The sequence below is a fragment of the Lepidochelys kempii genome, chromosome 10 (genome assembly GCF_965140265.1).
Source record: "Lepidochelys kempii isolate rLepKem1 chromosome 10, rLepKem1.hap2, whole genome shotgun sequence".
Classification (NCBI taxonomy): Eukaryota; Metazoa; Chordata; order Testudines; family Cheloniidae; genus Lepidochelys; species Lepidochelys kempii.
This window is the reverse complement of record NC_133265.1, coordinates 49797106-49813840: the sequence shown is the minus strand read 5'-3', so window position 1 is coordinate 49813840 and position 16735 is coordinate 49797106. Positions and strand designations below refer to the sequence as shown.

General features: G+C 43.3%; 1 protein-coding gene across 5 annotated transcripts in view; it reads left to right on the top strand.

The window, feature by feature from the left end:
* Nucleotides 1-16735, top strand: part of PSTPIP1 (proline-serine-threonine phosphatase interacting protein 1) — a 99581-nt gene that overhangs the window by 24855 nt on the left and 57991 nt on the right. For all 5 annotated transcript variants that reach the window (XR_012153955.1, XM_073303504.1, XM_073303502.1 and 2 more), the window contains exons 2-3: nt 4294-4394; nt 9026-9100. Coding sequence is in view for 4 of the 5 variants with exons in the window: in XM_073303504.1 (XP_073159605.1) it covers nt 4294-4394; nt 9026-9100 (176 nt within the window). In the remaining variant the exon portion in view is untranslated. The remainder of the gene's footprint in view (nt 1-4293; nt 4395-9025; nt 9101-16735) is intronic.

The following is a 16735-nucleotide window of genomic DNA, read 5'->3' as shown; positions in this document are numbered from 1 at the left end:
GGCTACAAGCCAGTAATCAGTCTGTGATGTTCATTCCTGAAGGATGCTCAATTCCCTTCTCTTAAAGTCAGTAGCTGAAGCCTCTGTATATTTGCTTTAAAATGAAACGTAAGAATCTGGCTGTTAGTTGCCAGATGGTTCCTCCAGAGTCTCAAGTCTTGCCAAAGGGACCTAGTTCTTGGTAGTTCTGGTAGGAAGGCAATACGTCAAGGCATTTATAAAATGATAAATCCTTTGAGGTCTGTGAATAGATGATGAACTAAAAGAGTAATGAATAGGATGACCAGATGTCTCGCTTCTAAAGGGACAGTCCTGTATTTAAGCCCTCCTGCAGATGTCCTGACTTTTTCATAAAAACGAGCAAATTGTCCTGTATTTTCTGGCTCACCCTGCATCAGTACTGGTGGGTCCTGCTGCTGGCTGCATCCCACTCACCAGCTGCCCACCCACCAGTGGTGAGTGGGGCGGGGAGTCCAGTGGCCAACGATGGGTGTGGGTGTGTAAGGCTGGTGGCGAAGTGAGGATACAGCTCGTGGGGCCAGCCACACCCACTGCTGGTCTGTCAATGTAGCCCCTGTTGTGTGCCGGGTCTTGGCCAGCAGGGCCTGCCCCCATCCTGTTTCTGGCTGGTGCTGGCTATGCGCTGCGGTGGCTGGTGAGTGCAGTTACGTGTTGCCTCTGCTGTCCACCCAGTGGGTGCTCCCCCTCTCACTGATTTCTCCCTGCTTTGCCCCTTCACCACCCCAGCCCCGCTGCTCCTCCATATCCCCTCCAGTGGGGCACATCTCACTAGGGTGACCAGATGTCCTGATTTTATAGGGACAGTCCCGATTTTTGGGTCTTTTTCTTATATAGGCTCCTATTACCCCCCACCCCTGTCCCGATTTTTCACACTTGCTGTCTGGTCACCCTACATCCTACTCCCAGCCACTGATTGGAGCACGCAGCTCACCGACAGCCTGGTTGTTAGGCGGGCTCCTTCCTTCCCCCCTGCCTCTGGCTGGGCTGGCGCCCCAGGAAAGCCGAAGACCCTCTGGCCTAGGGTGCTGACCAGGAGGAGCCGAGCCCGGCATGTGTCAAAGCCCCGCAGAGCGCTGGCACGGGGAAGCTTCTCTGCCCCTCAGCTCAGCTCTGGAGTGGCGGTGGTGGCAGCGGGGGGCAAAGGGGGAAGCGATTTCCAGCCTGTTCACGCCCTGACCCTGCAGGCTCCACAGCAGCCCCCAGGCAGGGGCTTCCCTCTTCACCCACCCCCCTCATCCTGGGTCCTGCCCCCAGGTAGTGCAGGGCTGCTCCATCCCCTAGGTACCCTCCCCTGCTGAGCCGCCCCCTGGGCCCTGGTGCACAATGCATCCTTAGGGCTTACCCCTAAAGCCTTAAAGATAAGAAGGTAAATAAAAAGAATCCAACTACACAGTATATCTTTTTAATGGGGCTCAGTCAACTTGATGTTAATTTGAATGTTTGTACTGCATAGCTCTGATTGATTGCCGTTGAACTCGCTTGAATACGAGTAATTTTACCAGGTGCCCCGTATTCAGCATAGGGAAATATGGTCACCTTGGTAATGAATACTTTTGCAAACTTAATGTTGGACAGTAAGCAATTTGGGGATGGGCCTGTAATGTCCTGTATGTGCTTGTACACCAGCTCATTTAAGCTTTTATATGCTACATAATGCAATACTACTATTTAATTATTGTAATACTCATGTAGTGTATGGCACCCTATTTTTATACTATAGCCATTCTAGAGATAGATAAACCAAAGTACTCAAACTTAAAATGGGGCCCAGAATATGAGTCAGTGGCAGAACCAGGAAACAGAACCCAGGAGTCCTGGCTCCCAGGGCTATGCTCTAAGCATTTGACAGTTTTATAGACCCCGTTTCCCTCCCACATTTTTTTGGTTTCTGGACTTTCCCTAGCTTGGTGGCCCTCCATATCTTTGTGAATCTAATTCCCCATTGACACTTCCATACAAATCTGCAAGTCAGTAAGAAGTGGCCAAATGCAAGTAAAAATGACCCTGGTACTACAAAGCCTCCAATTAAAAAATGCAAAATAAAATAATCACTGCATGCAACAGTGAAGGAATAGCTGGTTCTTGGTAGCTACTTTCAGTGCTTCAGACCAATTTAATACTCCATAGGTTCCCTGTGCACACTTACAATTTCACTGCATAGCCATGCATCACAGCAACTTTTTAGAGCCTATGATGCCACATCTACTTTAGCGAGAGATGGATTTAGGGATGGGAAGATTCTTCACAGCTTGTGCATTATCTTTGGAATTGCTCAAACAGAGTAGCTGATACGTTGGGATGATGATAAAATACTTCAGCTGTTCTCCTGTGTAGGCTTTAATGGTATGTTATGGAGCCTCCCATGCAAAAACTAAGATGGGCCAAAATCACTAGTGCAACCTCATGGCTGTGAAACAAGTTCTTCAGGCTTTTACAACTGGACTATCAATTTTCTATAGACAAAGTGCATTACAGAATGTTGCTGTCTTGCAGGGAAGCCCTGGCAGGAGTGGATCGTCTGGGAGTGGTATGCCTTTGTCTGTTCTTCTCAGAGAACTGATGTGCGCATTAGCTCCTCTTCCACAAGAGTACTCAAAATGTAACCCACCAGTGATCAGTATAGTCTCTCCACCTTTTCAGCATATCTGAGACCTCCTGGAGAGAGACAGGGAAATGCCATGGGTTCTCATGCCACCAATACTCTGATGACAAAATGATTTCCAGAATAAAACCTGCCCCATGAAGCTAGAGTAGAAACCAAAAACAAACACAAAAAGGCATTATTTGCTTGTTAGTGGAGCTATTACTAGGTTCATTTTTATATTACATCTTTGCTTTAAAATAATTCAATATTTTATTCGATAAACTTGGTTGATCATCTGAGTTAGGCTGGATAATTAAGCTCTCTAATCCATTGGTAAGCTTTAGAAAAAAATCCAGTTGACTTTGGACAATAAACCTCTGACTGCTAGAACCTGGGCTTGGACAACAGGGGGTGGATTACTCTATAATTGCCCTCTTCTGTGCATTCCCTCTAAAAGCATCTGGCACCAGCCACTGTCAGAAGACAGGATACAAGGCTAGATGGACCATTTGTCTGACCCAGTATTGCCGTTCTTATGTGCCATCATCACAGACTGTGATAAGGACTAAAATAATCATATTTTCCTGAAAATTCTATTTATGTAGCTTCTAATGTGCATTCCTTATAGATACTGAAGGGTGAGCCTCTGAATGTTTGGAAATTCAGATATTAATGCTTAACTTCTATATAGCACTTTGTAGCTTCAACTCTTATCTGACAACCAGAGAAAGTTCACACAAAAGCCCTGGAAGGAACCTAAGAATTATCTTACATGTGGTGAAACAGAGGCAAAGATGTTAAATGACCAGTTGAAGGTTACAACAGGTGTCTGTGTAAGAGATAGGACAGAGGAACTATTGACTTTCAGATCTGTGCTCAAAACCATTTCTCCCTTTCTGATAAATGCCAACATTTCAGAAACATCTCAGATTCTGGTCTTGTCAGACCTTTTCATTCAGCTAAATTGGGCTGGAGATCTGATGCACTACCTCCCTTTAGGATATTTCAGTACTTGTTGCATCTGGATGGGTTGGGATGTCATGTTATGGCAGGTGTCACCAAGTGACACTCTTACATTTAGTCTTCCAAGTTCTTTCTTAGAGTACGAGCAAATGTTCAGTCTTGGAAAGACATGCTGTGTATTGTTATATTTGAACATTGTGAGCAGCAGGAGAGTTTGCTCTCTGACTTGGTCTATAATTAGCGGCAATTCTTAGAGTAGAGTTGCTCCCTGGGAACTACGCATTGGTGTTGGGCTGAGATTCTTGAAAGAAGAAATTGCCTACATGCCTTTTGACCATGTTTGTTCCAGGACTGATATATGTGTGTAAATAAAACAAACACCATGTCACTAATTTCTCCACCACTTCGAAACTGACCTGCAAGACCCTGGGGACATCTGCTGCTGCTGTGCAGGAGAGCAACAATAACATAAGAATAGGCTCTCTCGTACTAAGTTAGCACACCCACCTTTTGTGAGAACGTTATATGGAGAGGCAGTAAGAAAAATAATTTTTGAAAAGTTACTTTGTTTAAGTTCTGTTGATTTACACTCTGGGCAGAGGTTAAAGTTAGTTCTTATTTTTTCCAAACTGATTTGCTTAGCACTACTTACAGTAGGTTTCGAGTGCACTTGAGAATGGTGTCTGCTAATCAACTTACACAACTGTTTGCCTTTGTGATTTCAGTGCAAGGAATTCACTGTACACTCGGGCTATGAGGTGCTTCTCCAGCGAGTGTTGGATGGGAGAAAGATGGCAAAAGATGTGGAGGACTTGCTCAAACAGAGGTAAGAAGTGATGGTGAAGGAGGTATGAAAAACTATTTATGAACTCATCTCGCCTATTCCTGATCACTCTTGCAGGAGCTGCAGGAGGATTCTGCGGGTCACTTCAGAATTTGATTTGGAGAGTAGAGTCATACATGTTTTTAATAGAGAAGTCTGTACAGAAATGATCTGAGAGCCAACGAGTTCTTAGCAGCAAAGTCAGATACCACGCTGGCATATGAATCATTTGAATGATGACCCATCCCCCTCCCCCACACTCCGCATAGCTAATTTAAGACATATTTCCAAAAATGAAATGAATGAAAATAAACAATGTCAGAATTACACCTTGTCATGCAGTTAAACAATGTTTGCAGGAGGAATCATAGACATGAGCAAGAGGAAAGACTAAGTCATCTAGCCCTCTCTACCAATGCAGGATTTTTCCCGTTGCACTATACGTAGAGATAGACCTGAGTTTCAAAGTTAAGATCCAAATTTTCCCCAAGATTTTTTTTGAGGTGGGTGCAATAGGAGGAGGTTTGGAAGGACTTTTCATCCTGAGTTCCACTCAGACCCATCTCTAATCAGTTCTGTGTTTGTAAATACATACTTAACTGCACACGCCCAATTTATTGACTAAAGCATCAATCCTCTTTATTAACATCCAGAAGCGAAACATCACTGTTTTCCCTCGTTCACAGAAAGCCAGTGCTTACACATATTATAATATGCTATTAGCCTCAGTGGGTCAATTTCCTATAATTACTGAAAATTGATCTTTCTTTTGGTGTAACCAGGGGTATGTATGGTAGCTCTGCGTAGACCTTTCCCAGGCATTCTGGGATTGACCATATTATTCATCCATCTTTTCAGGACTAGATCCTTGTTCCTAGACCCTCTTTGAACGTACTGTGCACATGTGTGTCCATCTGCAGCCTGTTTCTCACAGGTTGTCCCACAGAAACGTGTGGTAGTTGCCATTAGGTTCTTGGTTTAGAAAATACACAGAAACAGAGGCCACTCTTCAGTCTCATTTTTCTCCTTCATCTTTAGCTGAGACTTAGAAAAGTTCTGTTCAGTATTTGGTTCCAGTTTTAATTGGCTGTATTTAACATCTTGAAGCCACCACATACGCTGTATCATGCTACCCCAAAGGCTGTTAACTCACTGAAATGTAAATAGTCTCCCACAAACATTTAAGTGGTTTAGGTTGATTTCCTTGATCAGTAATGGAAGCGTCTTTTACTGTGTCACACAATCCCGCAGCAGTCTCATAACGGCATTAGGTGAACTGTACCCATTTAAAGTGACTTTTGTGGCTCATTAAACTTCTGGAGATCAAACCCTTTCTTGCATGTGTCTGCAGTAGCTAGGAATTATAATATGTGATTGAGATTATGGAGGGGTGGAGGTGGGGGGTTTCCATCATTTGCAGGATAAGCCTAACCATGGCTTGCAGTATGTGCAAAAAGGACTTTCCACAAAGGAGGAGAAAGATTGATCTCAAAGCCATTCTGAAACAAGTAGCTGAAGAAATCTGTCAGAATTGTTGTTTCCATGAATTCTCACCCTCCTCCAACCCACTCCTCTTACCCATAGTCCTGTATGTGTAAGTATGTGTGCACTTGCGGCAGCTGTCAGAATCTCTCTACTTTTGGCTAGAGATGCATTGAAGCTGCCTCTCCCAAGAGTGATGCAAGTGCATGTTGGTAAGAAGGACAGAAGAGGGATGGGACAAACCAAACCTTTACTCTTGGAAGCCACATGAGTCATAGTCAGTGATTTCATCACAGCAGCTGTTGAAAGGGCCTTGTTGACACCAACAACGGGTGCAATTTTGCCACCTATTTCAAATGCAAACAAATTCTGTTCACATTCTGTTCTATGCACAAGGATGGCATAAGGTTATGGGGAGGATTAGGACAATGTTTCTTTGGGACAAACAGCAAATATAACTCACTCATTTTACATAAATGCTATGCATGTAAGATTGTTAGGTCCTTCCATCCCTGTTCCTTTCAGTCTGGTTATGTTTTCAGGCTCTCTTCACAAAGGCTTAGAAACCTACCCTTTGTTTTAAATGAGAACTGCAGTTCTCCTTTATGGGGCCCAAACATTGATTCTATTAACAACTCCTGTAAGTCCCCTCCATCTTATCAGTAGTCTTGGTCAACCTATGCATAGATCCAGCACTGTCAAACATGGGAATTCAAAAGTCATAAGTCATTCCTTCACCCCGGCCCGCAAAACCATGAGGTTTAAAAAAAATGCATTTTGCCCTCTGATTTTAGGACCTTTAAAGGTTCACATTCTGTGCAACTTTCATTAAAAAAACGTAAGCTGAGAGTCTCATGCAAATCACCCAACTGCAGGACCTGGGGCTTTCGGAAAAACAGCAGTATCATGAGAGCTGGCAAAACTCTTTGGTCACCATAGCACCACCTGAGTTTAAAAGATTCCCCATCTCCAATTCAAAACAAACAAAGAGCCCTATCACAAACCCCCCAATTTACCATGCAGTTTTTGTTCATGGATGATTATCTAGTTTTTCTTGCCTATAATCACAGAAGAATCAGAATGTTTTAACAGAACAAAGATGAATCACTCTTTTCCTATGTGCAGGGAGGAGAACTATAAACTGTCTAATTGTCTGCTCCTTGCTGTACAACTATTATTATTCAAACACAGTCCCCTTCTTCAGAACAGACATGTATTGCATACAAATCATAAGCCAACTGGCTTCTAAGAACATTATTAGAGAGAAGAGAATAAGACTCTTGTCACCATGTAAAAAAAATATCTGCTCTCTGAGCTGCACATATACAAGGGGACACAATAAGCTAATGTATGATAAGATCCCACTTCAAACAGTAAAGGCTCAAAGCTCTTAGATGTCTGTTTTCAATACTTCCTTAGCAACTCCAGTTCTCACTTAAAATGCTTTTGGTAGTCCAGGCATCACCCTCTTTTGAACACTGACATGGCATTACTGCCAAGGGCCTCTAGTAGTTGCATAAGCACTCGTAGTTTTGCAATGCACTGTGCTGTGGTTTTTGCTTTGCAAAAGTTTAAAACACAAGGAGTGTGTGTAATATACACATTTGCTTGAGCCAATTTCCTGTATGTGGAATTAAGGCAGCAATTACAAATGAAAACTTAGATATTTTCTCTATTTAAAAAAGAGAGACGGCCAGGTTAAAATTAATATCTTAAAAAATAATAAAGTGGCTCCAGTCCTCATTTGGGGCCATAAAACACACAGTGCATCCAGGGTGCATGTGCAGAAAGATGGCTGTACACTCCCCTGATCCTGTGCAGGTCTAGCCCCGAGGGGCCATTGCAGCAGGTGGAGAATTACTGGGGAGCCCTGGCTACAACCCTTTTCCCTAGCCATGCCCCTCCCCCAGATGCAAGGAGGGGCCTCTGGCATAGAGCCCCTATGCAAGTTTTATGCTACCTGAGGATTCGCCTACACTTGGGTGATCATCCCAGGGCTGGATACATTGGCTGTGGGGCTGCTTTATGCTGCTGCTCCAGTGGAGCAAAAGGCCCAAACGCAGGTGAGGATTGGAGCCGAAGTCCTTATCTAGGGCAATGACACCATCTCTTATTTTTAAAAGAGAAATAAAAAATGAATTTACTTTTCACTCTTTACTCTGCATTTCCTCTCACTTTATCCAATTAAAGTAGTCTAGTCAGTTTCACTTTGAAGGCATCTCTTGCAAATCTACCCTGTTAAACAAAGGTAGTGAAGTGCTGCTGGGACCATACTTGATATTTAGTTCCCTTTTGTCCCAGAGGATCCAAAACCACTTGCACATACGCAGCTGCGTGTGCCCATCAACCACCACTTTGAAAGGGCATTCACCTTTGGGGTGGACTGCAGCAATAAACGGGCAGACCATAGAAGGCATTGGTAAAGATGTGAAATGTCAGCAGAATAATGTTTTCAAAATCTGAAATCGAGTGCAGCAGGTTGTAAAATAAGGCCTATCACAGCAAGTATGTACAGAGAAGTATTTGAAAGGCAACTAGGTGTCTTTAAAGACAGAATCAATCAAATAATCTTATTGTGGCAGGGACTTGTCTGAATCCATATGGAGAACACCTGGTGTACTACTTGTGCCAGATAAACAACAAAGGACAGAGTGACAAATCAGGGAAATGAGGCTAAGATTAATGGGGCCTGTTAGGCCAAATAGCCATACACTTGTCTGGGAATTCCTTTTGGATAAAGGAGATAACTTTCAAAAGTGCCCAATTGACTTAGGAGCCTCAGTCCCATTTCCAAAAGCAACTTGGGTTTCTAAGTGTTTTTTTTTAAAAAATGACGAGTCCGGTGGCACCTTAAGGACTAAAGAATTATTTGGGCATAAGTTTTCATGGGTAAAAAACCCACTTCTTCAGATGCATGTTTTTTTAATGAAAGTTGCACAGAATTTGAACCTTTAAAGGTCCTAAAATCAGAGGGCAAAATGCATTTTTTTTAAACCTCATGGTTTTGGGGGCTGGGGTGAGTGCTGGATCTATGCATAGGTTGACCAAGACTACTGATAAGATGGAGGGGACTTACAGGAGTTGTTAATAGAATCAATGTTTCAATCAATCAAGAATCAATCAAGAAAATAACTAAGGAATTTTGTTAACAGGGCACAAGCAGAAGAGAGATATGGGAAAGAGCTGGTTCAAATTGCCCGAAAAGCAGGGGGACAAACCGAAATCAAGTAAGTCTTTTTCAAGTTCGTTGCATTAAAGTGCCTCCTGTTCGATATATCAGATACATGGCTTCACTGTAGAAAGGGTCAGGAACGTGCATTTCACACTGAACTAAGCGAACGTTTCAGTTGGATTGGGAAGCCTTATTATCTAGTAAAGCTCAGTTCATCTCATGAAACATTCTTTCTCCATTTGGCCCCTCTTGGCAGCTTGGTAATAAAATGGCAGTTGTTACTGGGAGTTTCCTGAACAAGTTTTTTTTCAGTATTACTGACCTCTGCAACTGGTCTGTGAAGGAATGAAAGGGAAGAGAGATTGGGACTTGGGCAGATCTAGAAATCTTGGTAAAGCTTATATTAGAAATATAGGCCAAGTTCTAGAGCCACTTGAAAGGCTTTCACGCTTCAGATCTATTAATTAATGTACTGCAGCATGCTAAAACAACACATGGTGCTTCTCCATGCCCTCTACTGTTTGCTGGCAGTATGTATAAGATGCGGGGAAGGAGGAGAGGTATGCGTCGGCAGGGAATTCTACTTCCTAAACAGTGCTGCAAGACTGATGCTATTACTGATTGACGCGGCAGTAATGAGACATCCTGTCATTACAGCCATAAGTAATAAGTAGTAGTAATGGCGTATTAAGGTGGAAGAGGATGAAGATTTGGGGTCACAGTAGTTAGGGCTGAAAGAGTGGACTCCAATCTATACAAACCTGCATTAAAGATCCCCAGGGTCACTCACCCCCTCCAGCCCAGATCTGATTTCTTAATTGCATCCTACTGGTTTGGTCAATTTATCACTCACTTCCCTCAATGTGCATATGAATTTCTGTTAGTTTTTAATGGAAAATCTGACCTCAAACCCATGGATTATTTCCTGGGCACCATCACAGCATGCAAGTACCAATCAATCACCTGTTTCACTGGCCCTCATATGCTGTGACATATCCCAGATTAAAGGGCCTATGGGGAAATGCTGAATTTGACTCTGGCCATTAATTTGAACTCTTAGATGAGCCCAGTAAAAAGCTGCGGAAAGATTTGAGGCTCATACTAAGGGACATGTCTGGCATTATTTTTCTTCACATGCTCTCCCTTTCCTTTGCTGTGGGTCTGTAAGAAAATCCAGTAAGTTAAAAGGAATATGGAAGAATTCTTTTGGCTGGGAAAATCAGTTTCTTGCAATTTCCGTTGAAGATGGTTTTAAACATTCTGATGGTTCATTTCATAGAGTGAAAATGAAAAAAAGAAAAAAAAAAGACTAGTGGTTTCAGAATTGAGAGAGTGGATTAATGATGGACTGTTTCGTCTCCAGTAAATCTGTATGCCTTTTAAAAGTGCAGGACTTACAAGAAAATTTCTTCAAAATTTCCTTCCTGGCAAAGTAGGGCCAGCAGAGATCGTGCATAGAGAAATGGAGGGCTTTGGCTGCTGTTCTACAACTTCAGTAGATAACCTATGGAAATTTGATCTAAAGATAGGGCCCAGGCTTCAGCACTGGGATATGAATCTGAATTTCCCTAAAGTTTGGGGATGTTCATATCCAGGGCTTGGGTTCAGGCCCATCTCTACTTTACACTGGTATTTATACTACTTTGTCATGGACAAAGAGGTGAATACACTGGCACAATGTGTTGAAAAGCTCGTTTAAAGAGGAATGTTTCTATAAAACCATGGCCAGCCTAGTGGTAGTGATCCTCTTCTCTATGATGCATATTGTCCCAGATGTCTCAATGTAGTGGTATATTGGTGTTGAGAAGGAGAGAAAGTACCTTTCATCACTCAGTATCCTCTCTGATTGTTTAAAGAGCTACACAGATTGACTGAGAAGGGACTCTTGTTCAGGATATTGGGGTATAAACCAGACAAAACTGAGATCTAAGCATGGCACATAATGGCATGACTAATGAAAATATAATATACAGTTTTTATAGCCTATATTTTGACACCATGTCATGTTTTTGTTTGCTTGCCTGGATATATGCTGGAGACAGCAATTCTGCACCTAAGAAGCTGAGACAGAGTCAGAGAGACTCAGAGAGCAAACAAACATACTAGTGATAGTCAAAAAGTTTCTAAAAGAACTGCACCACAACTAACCTCACATTCCACATTCTAATTGCCTAGCCATTAAATGAAACAAAACTTTTAAATCTATTTGAAATAGTGTCATCCGGTCACGCCCAATAGTATTCCAAAATTTAGACTGAACCAGGAATAAAATGTCTCGGCGTGTTCAAATGCAGCTTTTGAAGCTGCATCTGGGCAACAGTAAATCTGAAATGTAACCTAAGGATTTTGCTAAGCATTTGAATTTGTGACTCATATTCAACAATTAGCAGGAAAAACAGCTTCAGTTTTTCTTGCAGAGCACTTCAGTGAACTTCCTGTGTCATGCCATATATAGAATCATAAAAGCTAGAGATGGAAAAAAAAAAACAAAAAAAAACCAAAAACCCATCACAGGTCACTCAGTCTATCTTCCTGCCAGAACAAGATTGTGCCCTAGTCTTTTATCCAGTCCAGTTTTAAATGTCTCTAGGGAAGGGGCTTTCCATCACTTCTCTTGGGAGATTATTTCATATTCCAGTAGAGATCAATGTCAGGAAGCTTTTCCAGATACTCAGCCTAAGAGTTCCCTCTCTTAATTTCATCCCATTACTCCTAGTTTTTTAGGTTGGTACAAGGGAGGAAAATTTAACCCCATAAATACCCAATCCCAGAGAACATCCAGAACGCCCCAGACAAACAATGGCAAGGCCAAGATGTTAAATCTGATGGAACATTACCAACAACTGCTGACTGAAGTGACTGATGAACTAGTTGAAAAATACCCCCATGGCTCCCACAAGTCACAGTGATTCTCTGAAGAACTTACATGAAATGAAGCAGGAAGGCAAAAGGGGCATAAAACCTACACAGCCCCAGTCCAAGAACAGTTGGCCTACTGACAAAGAACCACTGGCAGACCTACACTGCAGACAGAAAAGCAGCCAAGGGAACCTTCCTCCCAGACACAATTGCATCTGCCAAATCACAGAAGCAGAACTGTGACATGCAGCAAACAGCCTAATAGACCCCCAAATGCCCATGCCAGTGTGAACTAGGATGATCAGAAGAATGGAAAACCTATCTTATGAAAGGAGACTCAAAGAGCTTGGCTTGTTTAGCCTAACCAAAAGAAGGCTGAGAGGAGATATGATTGCTATCTATAAATATATCAGAGGGATAAATACCATGGAGGGAGAGGAATTATTTAAGCTCAGTACCAATGTGGACACAAGAACAAATGGATATAAACTGGCCATCAGGAAGTTTAGACTTGAAATTAGACAAAGGTTTCTAACCATCAGAGGAGTGAAGTTCTGGAACGGCCTTCCAAGGGAAGCAGTGGGGACAAAAGACATATCTGGCTTCAAGACTAAGCTTGATAAGTTTATGGAGGAGATGATAGGATGGGATAGCCTAATGTTGGCAATTAATTGATCTTCAGCTGTTAGTGGTAGATATGCCCAGTGGTGAGCTGGAGCTGGTTTGCACTGGTTCATGTGAACCGGTTGTTAAATTTTGAAGCCGGTTTAGAACTGGTTGTTAAAGGGGTGTGCAAACTCCGGCCCACGGGCCACATGCGGCCCACCAGACTGTCCTGTCCGTCCCACCTGAGCTGTCGGCTTGGGAGGCTCTCCTGTGAATTTTTACTCACTCGCTCTAGGCCTTCGGTGGCACTTCGGCGGTGGGTCTGACCCGGAGCGACTGGAGGACATGCCACCGAAGTGCCGCCGAAGGCTCGGAGCGACTGAAGGAACTGGTTCTTCAGCTTCTGGCAGCTCATCACTGGATATGCCCAGTGACCTGCGATGGGATGTTAGATGGGGTGGGATCTGAGTTATTACAGAGAATTCTTTCCTGGGTGTCTGGTTGGTGAGTCTTGCCCACATGGTCAGGGTTTAGCTCATTGCCATATTTGGGGTTGGGAAGGAATTTTCCTCCAGGGCAGATTGGCAGAGGCCATTGGGGTTTTTCGCCTTCCTCTGCAGTGTGGGGCACGGGTCACTTGCTGGAGGATTCTCTGAACCTTGAAGTCTTTAAACCACAATTTGAGGACTTCAATAGCTCAGACATAAGTTAGGGGGTTGTTACAGGAGTTGGTGGGTAAGATTCTGTGGCCTGCATTGTGCAGGAGGTCAGACTAGATGATCATAATGGTCCCTTCTGACCTTAAAATCGATGATTCTACGATTCTACCAGTTCTGCCCAACTTCACAGTCAATTGTTGCCACTGGGCACTTCACATTTCTTGCCCCCAAGGGAGCTTAGAGACTGGGATCTTCTCTAACGTCCACTCTACCTGGAGAAGTGGCCTGGGAACTAAAGAAGAGCTGCAAGAATAAACTAGCTGCAGTACAGGAAAGCCTGATCAGGTCTTCACCTCAGCCCAGCTGGGACGGGAAAGGAGTAAGGCCAGGAGACTAAGCAGCACCAGTGAACACCGGCAAGAGGGAGCAGCCACCAGGATTCACCTTTATGAGCTAGCTGCCTCTTCTCTACAACAGCTACCTTGGGTTGTTAGGTGTACAGCCTGCAGCTAACTGTTGTGTGCCATGGAGAGGGGAGAGCGGAGGGCTGGCAACTCACTGGTCAAATGGCTGGCTGTCCAGTTCAGGCTTGAGGGAGGACCAAGCAGCCAAGAGATGGATCCTTAGAACCAAAGATTCATGCAGAGACTGGGCCCCAAAGGAAGAGACTCAGCCCCAAAGGAAGAGACTCAAGGCTAGCTCTTAAGGGGTAACCAAACTCTTTCAAGCCTCCAGTAAAGTTTTGGATGAAGTTACTCGTATTTTATCCAAACCAGCCTGCCTGTGCATCACATGCCTAGGACAGTCTGCTGTGATAATTCCCTGGTAAAATTAAAAGGTTCCCCTCTCCTAAATTGGATCCAACACAACGAAGGCCTGGCCTCCAGTGATAATGGAGACGTTCTTGCCTTCTAATACCCCATTCAATCATTTTTGCCTGAGTTTAGCAGCAGTATTCGTTCAGGAGTCTGCATCACAAGTAACAACTAATGGTTTCTTAGATACTCAATATCATAGCTGTTTCAGGTTCACCACAAACAAATTACTTGGCCAGTGAGAAGGCTTGAGTGGGGATTCTAAGGCTGTACAATGAGGAAAGCAGCCATGTTTGGGGAAATGGTAGGAAGAGGAATTTTGACATAAACTTAGTTGAAAGAAAAGGAGTACTTGTGGCACCTTAGAGACTAACCAATTTATTTGAGCATGAGCTTTCATGAGCTACAGCTCACTTCATCGGAGCTGTAGCTCACGAAAGCTCATGCTCAAATAAATTGGTTAGTCTCTAAGGTGCCACAAGTCCTCCTTTTCTTTTTGCGAATACAGACTAACATGGCTGCTACTCTGAAACTTAGTTGAGTTATTACTAATAACTCAATGGCACCATTTGTACAACAGAAAAGTTACCATAACCAAGGCCAGAAAGTATGATGATTTTTAAAAAAAGTATTAGCTTTTTAAATGTCATTTTAGTTCAAAAATATTATTTATAAATGAATCCGGAGAAGAATGCAGTCTGAACACAGGCAATAGGAGTCAGGAAATGCCAAGTTCTAACCCTTTCCCACACAAGTTCTAATCTAATTTACCCACGAAAACCATCATTAACATGGAGTTAAAGTTGCAGGTACTCAGCAGCGCTCTGTGCTCCACCTACCCTTCCAGAACAGAACAGTTTGAAAAGCTGGGAACACAGAGTCACGCTGATGCTCCCTGCACAACCTTACCTCTGCCCCCAAGGGGGTGGCAATCGAAGCCGGGAATATAACAGTACCTCACCCCTCCCTAGCAAACCTGCCATTTTCTCTGTGGTCCCCACAACTTTAAATCAGTACTTGGCCTGCTGGCCCACTGACCCCTCCCTGCTGCTCAGAGGGGTGCAGTGGAGATGGGAAAGCCCTTTGAAGATTAAAAGCACTGTGCACGTGTTAAGAATTATAGTGACAATTGTCAGATCAATTTTACCAACTTTTTAAAGCTATTATATTTTCAGTAGTAGAAATAATTAAACAAAATGATAAAAATTGTACAAAGGTACAAAACCTCTGAAAGAACATAAATCATAATAATGTAGATCTGTTATCAACAGAAGAGAAGAATTTGCTTGTAGATCATTCCCTTTTTTAAACACTCCCTGCTATTATTCAACTAGATTATTGTCCTTTTCTTCCAGTGGCCTAGCAACCTGCATCCCTAATCTCTGTCTGGCTTCCCTCTCCAATTATTTCTACTTGTGTACCAGCCACTTGCTGCTCCATGACTCCAAGAGAAGGTGTAGCCATCTATTCAAATACAACCACAACCCTGCAGCTTTTCCCACTGCTTTGTGTGTACCCAAATACGTTATTAGGGCAGTTATCGCCAAGTGGTGCTGTTATACAGTCTTCCACGTTTTGTGTCTTAGCGTGAGAGCAGATGTTCTGTCTTAAGAAGACATGCTGTGCATTGTTAGTTTTGGTAACACAAGATTCTAGGTAGAAGCAGCTGTGCCAGCAGCAAAGAGTACTCACTGCATTGGTATCTGATTAGAATTAATTCTTGTGGCAGTTACTCCCTGGGACCTTGGCATTGGCGTTAAAATGATCCCTGGAAGAAGAGAGAACCTGCATACAGTTTGTGACCACTTCTGTCCCAGGGCTGGTGTATATGTCTCAATAAGACAAGCCATATTTAGAATTTCCCCAGACTCCACATCACTGATTTCTCCTCCATTGGGAAACTGATCTGTAAGCCTCTCTCCCCTCCTCCTCCCCCGCTCCCAAACATCTGCTACTGATTGGCAGGGGGGCAACCATATAATAAAGCATCAATGTTGAATGAGATCTGACTACAGGCACTCAGCGAGCTAAACAGGATTTTAGTAACAAAACCGGTTAAGCAACAAGAAGATGAAAACATGGTGTCTCCATCTTTATCCCATTGGCAGTAGCACCCTGAACAGTGGCTTTTATCAGTAGATTATCCTGTTCTGGTACTGACTTCAGTATTTATGTCAATGAAGGACAAACAAAAACATTTTCAACACTAGTTCAGAAAGCACAGTTGAGACTTGGCCTATGTGGGAATGCGCTCCAGGAAGTGCCAATCACTCTTTGTGAACTGGTACTGAAGATGGCCATGTCTGGCCTACACTAATTGTGAAGCCTCTCGCAGTCAGAGATCTGAGGGGGCTCTGCTGTGGCAATTCCATTTCCTAGTATAAGAGAAGTTGCTGCTGGTTACCATGGTAATAGCAAGCAAACAGTCCAGTTTCCTTCTTAAAAATAATAAGTAGCCTCTCAAACTGTTGGCTAATGTTCAGCTGCACAAAGTTATTTTATACAGATAGCCTGATCTAGGCAAATTTAGGCACTGTAGCTGCTTGTTCTTGGAGCTCTGCAGCTGTGGAAGCTACTTCCGATTTGGGGTGGAGTGAGTGTATCCCTCTCTAGCCTTGTAGTCCAAATTTAACTCATTGGTTGGGTGGGGGCTTTAGCCAGGGCACTGGCTAATTTGTTACAACACATTAAAGGAAACAGAAGACTGAGCCCATCTCCCTTACAATGGGCTTTTCTCCAAGCATGTTCACC